Source organism: Pristiophorus japonicus, chromosome 1, assembly GCF_044704955.1.
Source record: "Pristiophorus japonicus isolate sPriJap1 chromosome 1, sPriJap1.hap1, whole genome shotgun sequence".
Lineage (NCBI taxonomy): Eukaryota > Metazoa > Chordata > Chondrichthyes > Pristiophoridae > Pristiophorus > Pristiophorus japonicus.
In genome coordinates this window covers 400,742,336-400,758,991 of record NC_091977.1, presented here as the reverse complement: position 1 = coordinate 400,758,991, position 16,656 = coordinate 400,742,336, and the positions used below count along the sequence as shown (strand labels likewise).

Sequence of the window (16,656 nt, the reverse complement as noted above, 5' to 3'; positions counted from 1 at the left end):
AGCCAGTTGTCATGGTGCACATAGGTACCAACGGGATGAGGTCCAACAAGACGAATTTAGGGAGCTTGGAGCTCAATTAAAAAGGAGGACCTCAAAAGTAGTAATGTCAGGATTGCTAACAGTGCCAAGTGCTCGTCAGAGTAGGAATCGCTGGAGAGCTCAGATGAATACGTGGCTTGAGGAGTGGTGCAGAAGGGAGGGATTCAAATTCTTGGGACATTGGAACCGGTTCTGGAGGAGGTGGGACCGGTACAAACTGGATGGTCTGCACCTGGGCAGGACCGGAACCAATGTCCTAGCAGGAGTGTTTGCTAGTGCTGTTGGGGAGGGGTTAAACTAATATGGCAGGGGGATGGGAACCTATGCAGGGTAACACAGGGAAGAAGAATGGGGGCAGAAGCAAAAGATAGAAAGAAGAAAATTAAAAGTGGAGGGCAGAGAAACCCAAGGCAAAAAGCAAAAAGGGCCACATTACAGCAAAATCCGAAAGTGGCAAAGGGTGTTAAAAAGACAAGCCTGAAGGCTCTGGGCCTCAATGCAAGGAGTATTCGGAATAAGGTGGATGAATTAACTGCGCAGATAGCAGTTAACGGATATGATGTAATATGTAATAACGGATATGACCAAAGCTGGGAACTCAACATCCAGGGGTATTCAACATTTAGGAAGGATCGACAGAAAGGAAAAGGAGGTGGGGCGGTGTTGCAGGTTAAAGAGGAAATTAATGCAATAGTAAGGAAGGACAATAGCTTGGATGATGTGGAATCTGTATGGTGGAGCTATGGAATACCAAAGGGCAGAAAACACTGGGGGGAGTTGTGTACAGACCACCAAACAGTAGTAGTGAGGTTGGGGACAGCATCAAACAAGAAATTAGGGATGCATGCAATAAAGGTACAGCAGTTATCATGGGTGACTTTAATCTACATATTGACTGGGCTAACCAAACTGGTAGCAATGCAGTGGAGGAGGATTTCCTGGAGTGTATTAGGAATGGTTTTCTCGACCAATATGTCGAGGAACCAACCAGAGGGCTGGCCATCCTAGACTGGGTGATGTGCAATGAGAAAGAACGAATTAACAATCTTGTTGTGTGAGGCACCTTGGGGAAGAGTGACCATAATATGGTAGAATTCTTTATTAAGATGGAGAATGACACAGTTAATTCAGAGACTAGGGGCCTAAGCTTGGGGAAAGGTAACTTCGATGGTATGAGACGTGAATTGGCTAGAATAGACTGGCGAGTGATACTTAAAGGGTTGACGGTGGATAGGCAATGGCAAACATTTAAAGATCACTTGGATGAACTTCAACAATTGTACATCCCTGTCTAGAGTAAAAATAAAACGGGGAAGGTGGCCAAAACTGAACACAATATTCCAGGTGAGGCCTCACCAAGGCCCTGTGCAACTGCAGTAAGGCCTCCCTGCTCCTATACTCAAATCCCCTAGCTATGAAGGCCAACATACCATTTGCCGCCTTCACCGCCTCTTGTACCTGCATGCCAACCTTTAATGACTGATGAACCATGACACCCAGGTCTCGTTGCACCTCCCCCTTTCCTAATCTGCCGCCATTCAGATAATATTCTGCCATCGTGTTTTTGCCCCCAAAGTGGATAACCTCATATTTATCCACATTAGACTGCATCTGCCTTGCATCTGCCCACTCACCTAACCTGTCCAAGTCAACCTGCAGCCTTTTAGCGTCCTCCTCACAGCTCACACCGCCACCCAGCTTAGTGTCGTCTGCAAACTTGGAGATATTATAGTCAATTCCTTCGTCTAAATCATTAATGTATATTGTAACAAGGGAAATTAAGGATAGTGTTAAATCCAAGAGGCATATAAATTGGCCAGAAAAAGCAGCAGACTTGAGGACTGGGAGAATTTTGCAATACAGCAGAGGAGGGCAAAGGGTTTAATTAGGAGGGGAAAAATAGAGTATGAGTGTAAGCTTGCAGGAAACATAAAAACTGACTGCAAAAGCTTCTATAGATATGTGAAGAGAAAAAGATTAGTGAAGACAAACGTAGGGGGATTTAAAAAAGCATAAAAATAACTAATTTACTGTAGCAGCCGCCTGTTTGATGATCTTTGCGAGTTTGACATCTTTTTTGGAGAGACCACCACAGTCATGTGTCAAAAGAGTTACCTGAGCCAGTGTTCACATTTCATTGTGGTACACATTGAACCAGTGTGATGATTCAGTTTATCTGCTTATAAAGTCACAAGTGTTGCACAGGGGGGCAGGAAAAAGAGTGGGAGAGCTATAGTGGTAGGGGATTCTATTGTAAGAGGAATAGATAGACGTTTCTGTGGCCGCAATTGAGACTCCAGGATGGTATGTTGCCTCCCTGGTGCAAGGGTCAAGGATGTCTCAGAGCGGTTGCAGGACATTTTGGAGGGGGAGGGTGAACAGCCAGTTGTTGTGGTGCATATAGGTACCAACGATATAGGTAAAAAACGGTATGAATTTAGGGAGCTAGGAGTTAAATTTTAAAAGTAGGACCTCAAAGGTAGTAATCTCAGGATTGCTACCAGTGCCACATGCTAGTCAGAGTAGGAATCGCAGGATAGTTCAGATGAATACGTGGCTTGAGGAGTGGTGCAGAAGGGAGGGATTCAAATTCCTGAGACATTGGAACCGGTTCTGGGGGGGGAATGGTCTGCTCCTGGGCAGGACCGGAACCAATGTCCGAGGGGGAGTGTTTGCTAGTGCTGTTGGGGAGGGGTTAAACTAATATGGCAGGGGGATGGGAACCTATGCAGGGAGACGGAGGGAAGTAGAATGGGGACAGAAGCAAAAGATAGAAAGAAGAAAAGTGAAAGTGGAGGGCAGAGAAACCCAATGCAAAAATCAAAAAGGGCCATATTACAGCAAAATTCTAAAGGGGCAAAGTGTGTTCAAAAGACAAGCCTGAAGGCGCTGTACTTCAATGTGAGGAGTATTCGTAATAAGGTGGACGAATTAATTGCATAGGCAGCAATTTATGAATATGATACAATTGGCATCACGGAGACGTGGCTCCAGGGTGACCAAGGCTGGGAACTCAACATCCAGGGGTATTCAACATTCAGGAAGGATAGACAGAAAGGAAAAGGAGGTGGGGTAGCGTTGCTGGTTAAAGAGGAAATTAATGCAATAGTAAGGAAGGACATTAGCTTGGATGATGTGGAATCTGTATCGGTAGAGCTGTGGAATACCAAAGGGCAGAAAACGCTAGTGGGAGTTGTATACAGACCACCAAACAGTAGTAGTGAGGATGGGGACAGCATCAAACAAGAAATTAGGGATGCATGCAATAAAGGTACAGCAGTTATCATGGGCGACTTTAATCTATTTATAGATTGAGCTAACCAAACTGGTAGCAATGCGGTGGAGGATGATTTCCTGGAGTGTATTAGGGATGGTTTTCTAGACCAAGATGTCGAGGAACCAACTAGAGGGCTGGCCATCCTAGACTGGGTGATGTGTAATGAGAAAGGACTAATTAGCAATCTTGTTGTGCGAGGCCTTTGGGGAAAAATGACCATAATATGGTAGAACTGTTTATTAAGATGGAGAGTGACACAGTTAATTCAGAGACTAGGGTCCTGAACCTAAGGAAAGGTAACTTTGATGGTATGAGACGTGAATTGGCTAGAATAGACTGGCAAAGGATACTTAAAGGGTTGATGGTGGATAGACAACGGCAAACATTTAATTAACACATGGATGAACTTCAATTGTATATCCCTGTCTGGAGTAAAAATAAAACGTGGAAGGTGGCTCAACCGTGACTAACAAGGGAAATTAAGGATAATGTTAAATCCAAGGAAGAGGCATATAAATTGGCCAGAAAAAGCAGCAAACCTGAGGACTGGGAGAAATTTAGAATTCAGCAAAGGAGGACTAAGGGTTTAATTAAGAGGTGGAAAATAGAGTATGAGAGGAAGCTTGCCGGGAACATAAAAGCTGACTGCAAAAGCTTCTATAGATATGTGAAGAGAAAAAGATTAGTGAAGACAAACGTAGGTCCCTTGCAGTCAGAATCAGGTGAATTTATAATAGGGAACAAAGAAATGGCAGACCAGTTGAACAAATACTTTGCTTCTCTCTTCACGAAGACACAAATAATCTTCCGGAAATACTAGGGGACCGAGGATCTAGTGAGAAGGAGGAACTGGAGGAAATCCTTATTAGGCGGGAAATTGTGTTAGGGAATTTAATGGGATTGAAGGCCGACAAGTCCTCGGGGCCTGATAGTCTGCATCCCAGAGTACTTAAGGAAGTGGCCCTAGAAATAGTGGATGCATTGGTGAGCATTTTCCAACAGTCTATCAACTCTGGATCAGTTCCTATGACTTGGAGGGTTGCTAATATAACACCACTTTTTAAAAAAAGGAGGGAGAGAAAACGGGTAATTATAGACCGGTTAGCCTGACATCAGTAGTGGGGAAAATGTTGGAATCAATTATTAAAGATGAAATAGCAGCGTATTTAGAAAGCAGTGACAGGATCGGTCCAAGTCAGCATGGATTTATGAAAGGGAAATCATGCTTACCAAATCTTCTGGAATTTTTTGAGGATGTACTAGTAGAGTGGACAAAGGAGAACCAGTGGATGTGGTGTATTTGGACTTTCAAAAGGCTTTTGACAAGGTCCCACATACGAGATTGGTGTGCAAAATTAAAGCACATGGTATTGGGGGTAATGTACTGACGTGGATAGAGAACTGGTTGGCAGACAGGAAGCAGAAAGTCGGGAAAAACGGGTCCTTTTCAGAATGGCAGGCAGTGACTAGTGGGGTGCCGCAGGGTTCAGTGCTGGGACCCCAGCTATTTACAATATACATTAATGATTGAGATGAAGAAATTGAGTGTAATATCTCCAAGTTTGCAGAGAACACTAAGCTGGGTGGCAGTGTGAGCTGTGAGGAGGACGGTAAAAGGCTGAAGGGTGACTTGGACAGGTTAGGTGAGTGGGCAAATGCATTGCAGATGCAGTATAATGTGGATAAATGTGAGATTATCCACTTTGGGGGCAAAAACACGAAGGGAGAATATCTGAATGGTGGCAGATTAGGAAAAGAGGAGGTGCAACGAGATCTGGGTGTCATGGTACATCAGTCATTGAAAGTTGGCATGCAGGTACAGCAGGCGGTGAAGAAGGCAAATGGTATGTTGGCCTTCATAGCTAGGGGATTTGACTATAGGAGCAGGGAGGTCTTACTGCAGCTGTACAGGGCCTTGGTGAGGCCTCACCTGGAATATTGTGTTCAGTTTTGGTCTCCTAATCTGAGGAAGGACGTTCTTGCTATTGAGGGAGTGCAGTGAAGGTTCACCAGACTGATTCCTGGGATGGCAGGACTGACATATGAGGAGAGACTGGATCGACTGGGCCTGTATTCACTGGAGTTTAGAAGGATGAAAGGGGATCTCATAGAAACTTAGAAGATTCTGACGGGACTGGACAGGTTAGATGCAGGAAGAATGTTCCCGATGATGGGGACGTCCAGAACCAGGGGGCACAGTCTTAGGATGAGGGGTAAGCCATTTAGGACTGAGATGAGGAGAAACCTCTTCACCATGAGAGTTGTTAACATGTGGAATTCCCTACCGCAGAAAGTTGTTGATGCCAGTTCATTTATATATATTCAAGGGGGGGTTAGATATGGCCCTTGCGGCTAAAGGGATCAAGGGGTATGGAGAGAAAGCAGGAAAGGGGTACTGAGGGAATGATCAGCCATGATCTTATTGAATGGTGGTGCAGGCTCGAAGGGCCAAATGGCCTACTCCTGTACCTATTTTCTATGTTGCTAACGGCTAAAGGAATCAGGGGGTATGCAGAGAAGGCAGGAGTGGGGTACTGAAGTTGCGTGATCAGCCATGATCATATTAAATGATGGTGCAGGTTCGAAGGGCTGAAAGGCCTGCTCCTGCACCTATTTTCTAAGTTTTCTATGTTTCTTCTATGTCATGAGCCAGGTGGTGAGGCCGTAACCTTTATGTCTCCCAGTAGCCAGCTCTGCTCTTCTGGCTGCTGCTGCTAAAACATGGCAGATATACCGCTGTCGAGTAGGATGAACGCATCATGGGTGCTGCCAGGGTATAGAACATAAGAAATAGGAGCAGCAGTAGGCCATACGGCGTCTCGTGCTTGCTCCGCCAATACGATCATGGCTGATCAGATATTGGACTTAGGTCCACTTCCGTGCCCGCTCCCCATAACCCCTTATCGGCTAAGAAACTGTCTATCTCTGTCTTAAATTTATTCAATGTCCCGGCTTCCACAGCTCTCTGAGGCAGCGAATTCCACCGATTTACAACCCTCAGAGAAGAAATTCCTCCTCATCTCAGTTTTAAATGGGTGGCCCCTTATTCTAAGATTATGCCCTCTTGCATCTTGCATCGACTAACATGATAGGATGCATGTCGTCACACATGAGCTGCACATTAATGGAGTGGAAGCCTTTTCTGTTCCTGTACATCTCTGAATCCTCCAAAAGGTGCTCGCAAGGCGATGTGGGTATAATCAATGCAGCCCTGTACCTTTAGGAAGCCAACAATCCTGGAGAAGTCCATAGCCCTGTCATGGATTGCTTGGGTGGTCATGAGGAACTTGAGTGACCTGGCAAATGGAGGCATGTGTTGCATGTTGAGAGATGGTGCACATATCCCCAGTTGTAGCTTGAAACAATCCGGAGGCATAGAATGAAATTGCAACTGTAACCTTCACTTCAACTGACAAAGCAGCCCTCCTGATGCTTCTAGGTTGCAGGTCTGCTTTGACCAACTCACAGATCTCACTTACAACTTCTTTGCGGAAACGCAGCCTTCTGATACAGTCTGCATCACTCAGATGACGGTACGATCGCCTGCCTCGATATACCCGAGGTGGGTAAGGCCTCCTGCCCAGCACCCTATGGGCTCTGATGTTCCTGATGTGATAAAGTAGCACCCCAATGTAGCACCATGATGCAGAAGGCTCACACAAGGCATGGCATTGTCAGTATTGCCCCCATATTTAAATTTAACCTTTGAAAGTAGCTCAAAACGGCAGGAATGCAGGCAGGCAGGGAATATTCGCAGTTCTCTCTCGCCAAGATCTGTATGGATGGACCACACCCAAAGGTCTTGTGACTTATCCTCTCTTTCCCCCCCTCCCCTTTACTAATTGGAGTCTTGTGACTTCTCCCCTTCTCTCTCCTCCATTGCGGAGCTCCAAGCCTTCCGATCGGCCTCTCTCTCTCCCCCCCCTCCCCCCCACGGCTTGTTTTGTAGCCGAGCCGCGAGCCAGTGTGTCCGGGGCCGATTCTGTCGGCCAAAACTACCACCCTCCAGCTCTGCTTCAAGACGTTCGGTGGTGGTGTGTGAATGAGTAACAAAAAGAGAACTTCTGAAATCCAACACTTCTACGTTGACAGGTTAAAAAAAAGTTGAACTTTATGAGTGTCCTTGACACCCTCCAAAATCTTCGATTTAAAAACAATAGCGTCTTTCAGCGCAGATTTGTGAATGTGCGCTGGTTTTCCTAACTCACCAGGAGGTTTTTCGGGAGTGGCCAGATACGCTGACTTAAGAGCAAAAAATGTTGGCCAAACTGCGAATAATTGAAAAAAACAGCGCAGATATGATGTAAAAAAAACTGGCCTAGAAAAATCATACCCAAGTCAGTTACACCGTCGCAGATTACAGGGACAAAGTTTGAAAAAAATAAATACACCAAAAAAACGGCACGTGCCAAAAAAAGTGGAAACAAACAGGGAAAATTGAGCCCAATATTTGGATGGGAAAATCCAAGAGCTGGGCAGGGTGAAAGGTCATGCAATCCTGGCCAGGGGTCAAGTGGGCTGCAATTTGGGGCTGAACACAGATCCACCAGGTTTCTGCACCACATATCTTGCATGGGATTGCATATAGCAGGGCAGTGGGGGGGGAGGGGTACTTCCGAAGCCTGCTCCCTTTGCAGACTTTTGGGAACGTCCCTGGAAAACCCTCGGAACAAGCCGAGCTTACCCAATAGGCCCAGTGGAACATTCAATCTGGTGAGAGCAGATGTAGGTTTGGTTTTAGGACTCCTTAAGGACCCCAGAATCAAGATTTCTGAGGAAAGTGATCGCTGAGGGGTTGATTACCTTCGGGCTGCTCCCCTGATATTTCCTGTAGGGATTAAAACTTAATTTTGAATTTCAATTGACTGGATAACAGCCTCAGGCTCCTCCTCCACCCCTCCCCCTCCCAATTAAAATTCCATCCATTGTGTCCATCTGCTCAATAACTACAATGCGGTCATCTCCAATGGCCTCATTTCCACCAAATCCTTGACTGTATTCAAACTCCATTTCTCACATTACAACAGTAACTACACTTCAAAAAGTACTTCATTATCTGTAAAGCGCTTTGAGACTTTCAGTAGAAATGCAAGTCTTTCTTTCTTTCCCACCACTCTCAATCTAACAGCCTGCTACATGTTCTCAAGTCTGAGTTGTGGGCCAGATACAAGAATGCACATGGTGTTTGACCAGATTATCTGTCCATCCCTCAGGCAATAAGACGTCTCATTGTCTCTAACTAAATCGTATTGCTCCAGCATCATCCCGAGGACAAGGAGAAACCAAACATTTCTTTGCAGTAAATAATTACCTCATCGCCTTATTCTAGATACAAACTCGTGTACTCCAAAAGCTTCTTCCACCCTCCCAACCCAATCTTCACACCCTTTACAATCCTACAGCTTCTCCACATGCCCACCTCAATTTTAAACACTCATTTAATTCACTACCTACTCTCCTCAACTCACTTCCATCCAACTTCTCCTTCTCGGTCCCATTTTTACTCATCATCATCAACCTCTTCAGTTCTCAGGCACTGTTACCACCCATTTTAAATACACTTCCTTCAAAAGGCAACCCTTGATTTTTCCATCTTCTCAAATCATCACATTAGCTCCAATCTACCCTTTCTCTCCAAGATCTACAAATGTGTCACTGCTAACCAACAAGCTCATCTAACCAAGCACGTCTCTTTTGAATCCCACCAATATGCTTTCCAATCAGAGTATGTGCTTGTTTCTGTCTTTTTCTGTTTTCCCATTCATCTAAAGGCTACTCCTTGAAAAGCATAGGCGTGGCTTCCATATACACACCGAGGAACCCAATTCCACCTCTCCACTGCCACTGCTTCCAGGAATGTTCCTGTACTAGCTAACTATCTGACATTGGTCTGGATTTTCCTCATGGAATTCACCCATTTACAAGTGATGCCAGAGCATTGTTCAGAGGAAAATGGGGAAGAGAGGCCGATCACTGAACCGCCGCCCTTAAAATGGACCCCCAAATCTTTGCTCACCGACTCCCACTGCCACTGATGTCAGCCATTCGCCGACTGACCATCCACAGCATGGAAACGATGACAATGGGACAGAGCTTGGCACTGCAGATACTCCCCTTCATTCCTGCTCTAATGCAGAGGAAGATCAGAAGAAAGGCAGCAGGGGGAGGGCTGAATTGTGGTGGAAAGAGGCAGAAATACTGAAAAGAAAGAAACTGACACGTCTGCCTCTCCTAAACCATTCGAAATAGCTACTCTGGTGATGTTGAGATTATTCAAAGTCCATGTAAAGAAAGAACAACTTGCATTTATATAGTGGCTTTCACAACTTCAGGACATCCTGAAGCGCTTTACAGCCAATGAAGTACTTTTGAAGTGTAGTCACTTTATATAGGAAACATGGCATCCATTTGTACACAGCAAACTCCCACAAACAGCAATGCAATAATGACCAGATAATCTGATTTTTTTTTTTTTTTTAAAGTGATGTTGGTTGAGCAATAAATATTGGCCAGGAGAACTCCCCTGCTTTTCCTCAACACTTGCAAAAATATTTAGGGGCTTCTGCAACCCCTTAAAATAGGCACAACCCATTTATGTTGCTGCAATGAAATCCCTGCTGCAGCATCAGAAATATTCCCTCCCTGAAGCATCACACTCACTTCGAAGAGTGGAGATACCACTGGGAGCCCACCTATCATATGTAATTAGTTGTGACACAGGAAAATAGATTGCGATCATGGCAGATTTGGTAGATGTCCTAGCCCAATCTACAGCTATAGGAGCAGTATCTCTTAAAAGGAAAATTCTCTCCTCCTTTCCCACCCCGGATGATTTATACTTTCCTACAGCTCAGCACTAGAAAAACTGATGCCTTCCTTGTTCAATCACTGCTGCCCTCATCTGCTACTAGTTCAGAGTGCGACACCGTCAAGCTAGATTTGGAAGGGTTCTTTGTAAAACCGCTCACTTCTACTCCAGGATCATCCTGGAGAACAAAGATAACCTGTCACCATTAACTATCTGTGACAAGCCGGTCCTCCGACAGTTAAAACCAATTAGTTTAAAATAAATCTGTTGAACAGTAAACTAGAAATTCAAAACTCAATAATTTAAACGCAAATAAAAAAAATTACGGGCTAAAACAAGAGACATTACGGATAGTAAAATCTCTTTTGTGCTCCCAGAAAAAGCATGAAAGTGACCGGTGCGGGTAATGAGAAAAACGACAGACATCGCCATACAACGACAAAAAGTAAATATGCTGAAGAGCAGGTGTTCCTGGATATTCTCCTGACATAATCCACTTGATTGCAGTAGAGTACGTAGAGAACAATGAATGAATTAATTGCTATAATGGTGATTTTGTCCACAATTGCACATTCCAGTATTAAGGTCATCTAATTTTTAAACTAATAAATTTTTAATGCTTATGCAATATTTTACTTTAGGTTTCTAAAAAAATGTATATAAAAGCAGCTAAGTATTGTTTACTGGTCTAATTAACATTCTCAAATGGAAACCCAATTCCAAATACCCAACTCAAAAGAAACCATACCTTAATTAGATGCAATGTTGTGAAGCATATGGACTCTCCACCAGGTTACATTAGGTTTGACTCCTATCCACAAAATTACCTTCGTTTTTTTTCCCCCAAGTAACCATAACATACCCATGAGATTTTGGACTGCAGAGAACATTGGCTACAACGTCAGAAAATGGAGATAGCAAAATTCACACCAATTTTTGTTCTACACCAGTTTTACTAAGGCCAGAAAACTACACAATGCAGCATTATCTCAGTGTGCACACATGCGCAACTGCCTTTTACTGTAATATGATCTTTTAGTCATGCTATAAAGCTGCTTGAAATTTCATGGATGTGCTGCTATTAAAGACAATACTGTGCATGATGTAAGCATACTCTCTAATGGCTGCTAAGTGACATCACAGCTGCGTTGGTTAACTTCACTGATTAAACTATTCACACAGCTCTAACTGTAATGAAAACTTGGAAACCCCCAGAAATTAACATGAAAAGAGAGTTCAGACAAATCATTTTTGACGTTGAATGTAAAGAATTGCATCATTGCTGTTCCAGTTTCATAAAAAGGAAAATGGTAGTCCATCACTATTTCTGTTTTGACATACACTTCTAACACGGAGATCGGCTAGATATACTATAATGGTCTTTTCCAGACCTGTACATTCCTCTGTAGTCCCCTATGTATGCTGCTTTGCAAGAGGTGACCGAGAATAGCAGAAGTATTAACTGAATATATAGCAAATTGTTTCTAGATGAAAGTTAAAAGACTTCCAAAAGCAGCCTTGTTTCATTAATAACATAGAAAAACACCCCAAGGCAATTCCCAAAAGCATATTCAAACAAAAACAGATGCAAAGCCACATAAGATGATATTAGGTGCGATAACCAAAGAGGTAAAACTTAAGGAGGGTCTTAGAGAGGGAGGTGGAGGGGGCGAAGGTTTAAGGAGGGAATTGCAGTGCATAGGGCCTAGATCCTGAAGGAATGGCCGCCGATAGTGGGACGAAGGGAGTCCAGGATGCAGAAGTGACCAGAGTTGGAGGAATACAAAGTTCTCAGTCTGCAGAAGGTTAGAGAGATAGGGAAGGGCAAAGCCATGAATGTTCTTAAACATGAAGACGGGAATTTTAAAGTTGAGGGACATTGGCTTCCAGTTCACCAATACATCAGCGAGCACAGAGTTGATGGGTAAGTAGGAATTGGTGCAGATAGGATAGTTTTTTTATTAACTGAAGTCTATGGAGGGTGGAGGAAAGGCAGCCGACCATGAGAGCATTAGAATGATCGAATCTGGAGGTGACAAAGACCTGGATGAGGGCATCAACAGCAGATGAGCAATGTTACGGAACGGAGACAGGAGTGCTGGGAGGAGTTGGTCGGCGGTCTTTGGGATGTAGATGATATGGGGTGAGAACCTCATCTCGGTTCAATAGGACACGAGGCTTTGAACAGTCTGGTTCAACCCGAGACAGTGGCTGGGGAGGAGGATGGAATCGGTGGGTATGGAGTTTGTGATGAGCCTGAACATAATGGCTGCGGTCTTCCCAATATTTAAGTTGCCAAAATTGCGATTCACCTCGGACTGGATGTCAGACAAGCAGTATAACAGCACAGGCAGTGAAGGGGTCGAGAGAGGTGGAGAGAGCTAGAGAATGGGGTCACACCAACATATATGTGGAATCTGATCCAAATACTTTGGGCCTAAGTTTCCGATATCCGCTAGAACGGTGCACCTCCGAGAGGCCCGCCTATTTTGTGGAAGTAAAAGCGCGTCAAAAACTTACCTCAAGATTCTCTGAGTGCAGCAGGCCTGTTCAGCAGTCAGCACAACGCAGCACAACAGCGGGGCAGGCGAAGCTACAACCCTGGGCCAAAAAGAGTGCTGGCAGCTGCGCGCATGCGCAGTAGTTCCTGGCCCCCAGATTCCATGTGCGTGTGCTGCTGGCTGTGTGGGAGGTATTATGTCTTTAATACTTTTATGAATGACTCCACGAGGTCTAGTATTGTACTTGAGCTGTTGTGACCTTAGTCCCAATTATTGTAACTCCAGATTGAGGCACAAGCATGGTGGGCAGCCTTTTATACTGGGTCCTGCACACCTATGCAGGTGACCATCAGGTCTCCCACCACAGTGCCCTCTGGTGGCACACCTTGTGTGACTATACAGTTAGTATGCATGGTTTACATACATGACATCACTTTCTCTCCCTCCCCCCCCCCCCCCCCCCCAAGTCTTTAATGCAAATTGACTCGTACATTGACAGTGACCTGGGGTTTGCTCTTCCGGGTTGACCATTGGAGGGTCGTTTCTAGCTTGGTTGGGTTGGTAGTGCGATTTGTTGCCAGTGAAGGTCCCCGTGATTTCTGGTTGTGAGTCCATGACTACTCCATTCTCCCCCCCCACAGAGAGATGATGCTAATGGCCCGTTACATGCAAGTTGCATTCAAGTTCATCACATGGGTTTTACATTTACATCTTGGTACATTTGTTGGATGGATTGCAGTTGGGTTTCTTTTTGTGTGGTACATTTATATGATCAGTACAGGTATATCAGTACAGGTACACGAGGACAGTCTAGTTCCAGCACGGCCGGATGAGATCCGGGTCGTCTGGTGGCGGTGCAGCGCACCATGCTAGTGGGTCTGTGGGCGAGGTGAGCTCATTTTGCTCGAGTTGCTGGAGCTCAGGGCTCTTGCCGTTACTCCTAGTGTCGGGCAGGCCCACAGACAGCTGATATGTCTGTGACCCTCCCTGTCCTTTTCGTTTGTACAGTGTCGCTACTGCTCCCTGGGAAGTGGTCTGAGCGAGTGAGCGTTTCGTCTAAGCGACGGTGGGGCTGTCTCGTCTTGTCTAGCAGTTTGCAGGGGACTGCTGACTCACTTTCCTTGAGGGCACCATTGTGAGCACTCTCTAAGTTTGGGATCCTGGCTGGTTCAGGTCCCATTCGAAGGAGCCGTTGCGGGTGACCCTTCACTCTTGGGCATTAACGTGGTGGTGAGTGGATTTGTGGGCTGTGCCTTTTCCACCCGGGTGGTGGGCGACGGTAGCCGACTGCGAGCATAGGCGCAGTTTACTGTTTCTGACCCGTGGCGGTTTATGCCATCGGGTGCCTGCAACGTTAAACCGATCTGAGGCAGGGTATCGCTACCGGTGCCTCTGCTCTCCGAGGATCGTTTACTCTGCGGCTTGTCTACTTCTGTCAGCTGTGGGACACTTTATGATACATTGTTCTGGTCCCGGGGACGCAGGCTACAGCATTGGGTAGCCCGCTGGACCTGTATACGACCGTTAGATGTTCGCCCGCTACATTGACTGATTGCAATTTGCACCCGACGTCGCTCAACATTTTGCTCGTTACAGCTGGACTTTTACATTATTTGCCAATTTCAAGCAGTTCATTCAAAAATGGCAGGTTGCTGGCCTCCTTTAAAATGGCCTTACTACTTTTACCCCAGTCGTCTTCCTTGCGTGGAACCACGTGACGTTGCTCCATTAGCGCTGCACCTCGTGGTTTGGACGTCATCTTTTCCCTGTCCATGATGTCGATTGCCACGATCTTCTTTCCCAGGGATTCTGCCACTGAAGCTGGGAAGGCGCCCTCGGATCCAATCTTCCTCCCCAGGAATCTTGCCACTGAAACCAGGAAGGTGTGTTTGGGTCGTCTCAGCAGGATCATCGCCACACAATCGTGATGAGCGATCTGTGCCTCGGGGGCTGTGCGGATCTGCTCTCCGGTGCCTGGTCCAATCGAAGATGGGGGCTTGCTCTGCCTCTGAGCATGGGGGGCGTCGATCACTGGAGGGATGAAGTCTTCCCAGTTCCAATTAATCTTCCCCATCCATCTTCTTCCAAGTAGCGTTGGTCCATCACCTGAAACAATCCACAATGGTAAATTGTGCATCACGTCATCATGGGAAACACTTACATCCGCTCTACCAACAACTGATATCAGTTCCTTGGTGTTGTTGCGCAGCTTTGCCTGAACTGGGACCAGCTTGGGTCGTTCAGCTTGATCGTTCCATAGCCTCTCAAAGGCTTCCTGGCTCATTACTGACTGACGCGTCCCAGTGTCCACTTCCATGAAGACTGGAACGCCATTTATCTCGACTTCCATTATCACTGGAGGACAATCTGTGGTGCAGGTATATACTCCATACACTTCGTCCTGGGACTGAGCTGCCTCTCGTCATCTCATCGTAATCCGCGCTGGATTCACAGCCATCTGCCGACTCCTCTTCCACGTGGTGAGTCACAGCTCTTTTGCATATTCTCTGGAGGTGGCCCTTTGTTCTGCAGCCTTTGCACACAGTCTCTGAACCGACACTGATGAGCCCTGTGATTATCTCCACAATGCCAGCATGGTGCTGCTCGACTTACGTTTGCACCCCTCGGCGGTCTCTAGAGTTAAAGGACTCGGGGCCTGTACGCTCTGCCTTGGCAGATTCACGTTCAACAGTTCTGCCGGTGAAAGGCACCATTCTATTTACAGTACTTGCCCGGTTTGAGTCCTGAGAGTCAGTCATCATCTGCTTGGAGCTGCAGCTTGAGGTCATGAACGCCTGGCTGATGCTGATTGCCTTCTGCAGAGTGACGGTGGTTTCGGCAGACAGTAGCCTGTGAAGAAGGGCCTCATGACCGATGCCAATCACGAAGACATCCCTCAACGCATCGGCGAGGGATACGCCAAATTCACACGGTCCTGCCAGCCTCCTGAGGTCAGCAGCATACTTCGCGATTTCCTGGCCCTCGGGGCGGTGGTGTGTATAAAATCGATGCCTGGCCGTGAGGATGCTCTCCTTCAGTTTGAGTTGGTCCCGAATTAGCACTTTCAGCTCCTCGTATGACTTGGTCGAGGTTTTCTCTGGTTCAAGCAAGTCCCTGACGAGGCCACAGACCGCGGGCCCACAACTGGTCAGCAGGATAGCTCTGCGCTTATCTGCCAACGTGGCCGGATCATCGCCTACCAGGTCGGTTGCTATGAAATATTGGTCGAGCCGCTCCGTAAAGGCTACCCAATCTTCACCCTCTGAGAACTTTTCTAATGTACCAATGTTAGTCATTTGTGTGTGAAGTTTCGTAATCTCGTCGCCAGTTGTTATGTCTTTAACACTCTTATGAATGATTCCACGACGTCTAGTATTGTACTTGAGCTGTTGTGACCTTAGTCCCATTTATTGTAACTCCAGAGTGAGGCACAAGCATTGTGGGCAGCCTTTTATACTGGGCCCTACACACCTATGCAGGTGACCCTCAGGTCTCCCACCACAGTGCCCTCTGGTGGCACACCTTATGTGACTATACAGTTAGTATACATGGTCTACATACATGACAGGAGGGGCCCGAAGCACGCAGCCCCTAGCCCTGGCCGAATGAGCTCCTGGAGTGGGCAGAGTGCTAATTTCCAGCCTGCAGCACACAGCCTCTAGTCCTGGCCGGGCTCCCGAACGGGTAGATGAGATAGGAACTTTTTATTTCTTATTTATTGATTTAATGAATGATTTTTTATTTTGTATTTATTGATTTATTTATCATTTATTATTGATGATGGTTCTTTATTTTTAAAAGTGAAGTGTTCAATGCTTTGGAAAATCCCCTAACTTCCCTCCCCCCCACCCCGCCCCATCTCTGGCTACCTGCGTCTAATTCTAAAGTGTACGCAAGGTTTTTCTGAGCATACAAAAGTCGACACTTACTTTGTTCTAAGCTAGTTTGGAGTAACTTTTCTGTGCCTAAACTTGAAAAACAGGTGTAAATGGCTGGTAACGCCCCCTTTTGAAAAAAAAAGAACTAAAACA

The 16,656-nt window shown here is 46.0% G+C and overlaps 1 protein-coding gene across 7 annotated transcripts in view; it reads right to left on the bottom strand.

Annotated features, from left to right (window-relative positions):
• Positions 1-16,656, bottom strand: part of LOC139274924 (high affinity 3',5'-cyclic-AMP phosphodiesterase 7A-like) — a 270,952-nt gene that overhangs the window by 123,605 nt on the left and 130,691 nt on the right. For 5 of the 7 annotated variants that reach the window (XM_070891671.1, XM_070891663.1, XM_070891696.1 and 2 more), the window contains one exon: positions 14,312-14,731. The exons of the other annotated variants lie outside the window; for them this stretch is intronic. In XM_070891671.1, the coding sequence (XP_070747772.1) occupies positions 14,312-14,731 (420 nt within the window). The remainder of the gene's footprint in view (positions 1-14,311; positions 14,732-16,656) is intronic. 7 annotated transcript variants of the gene reach the window in all.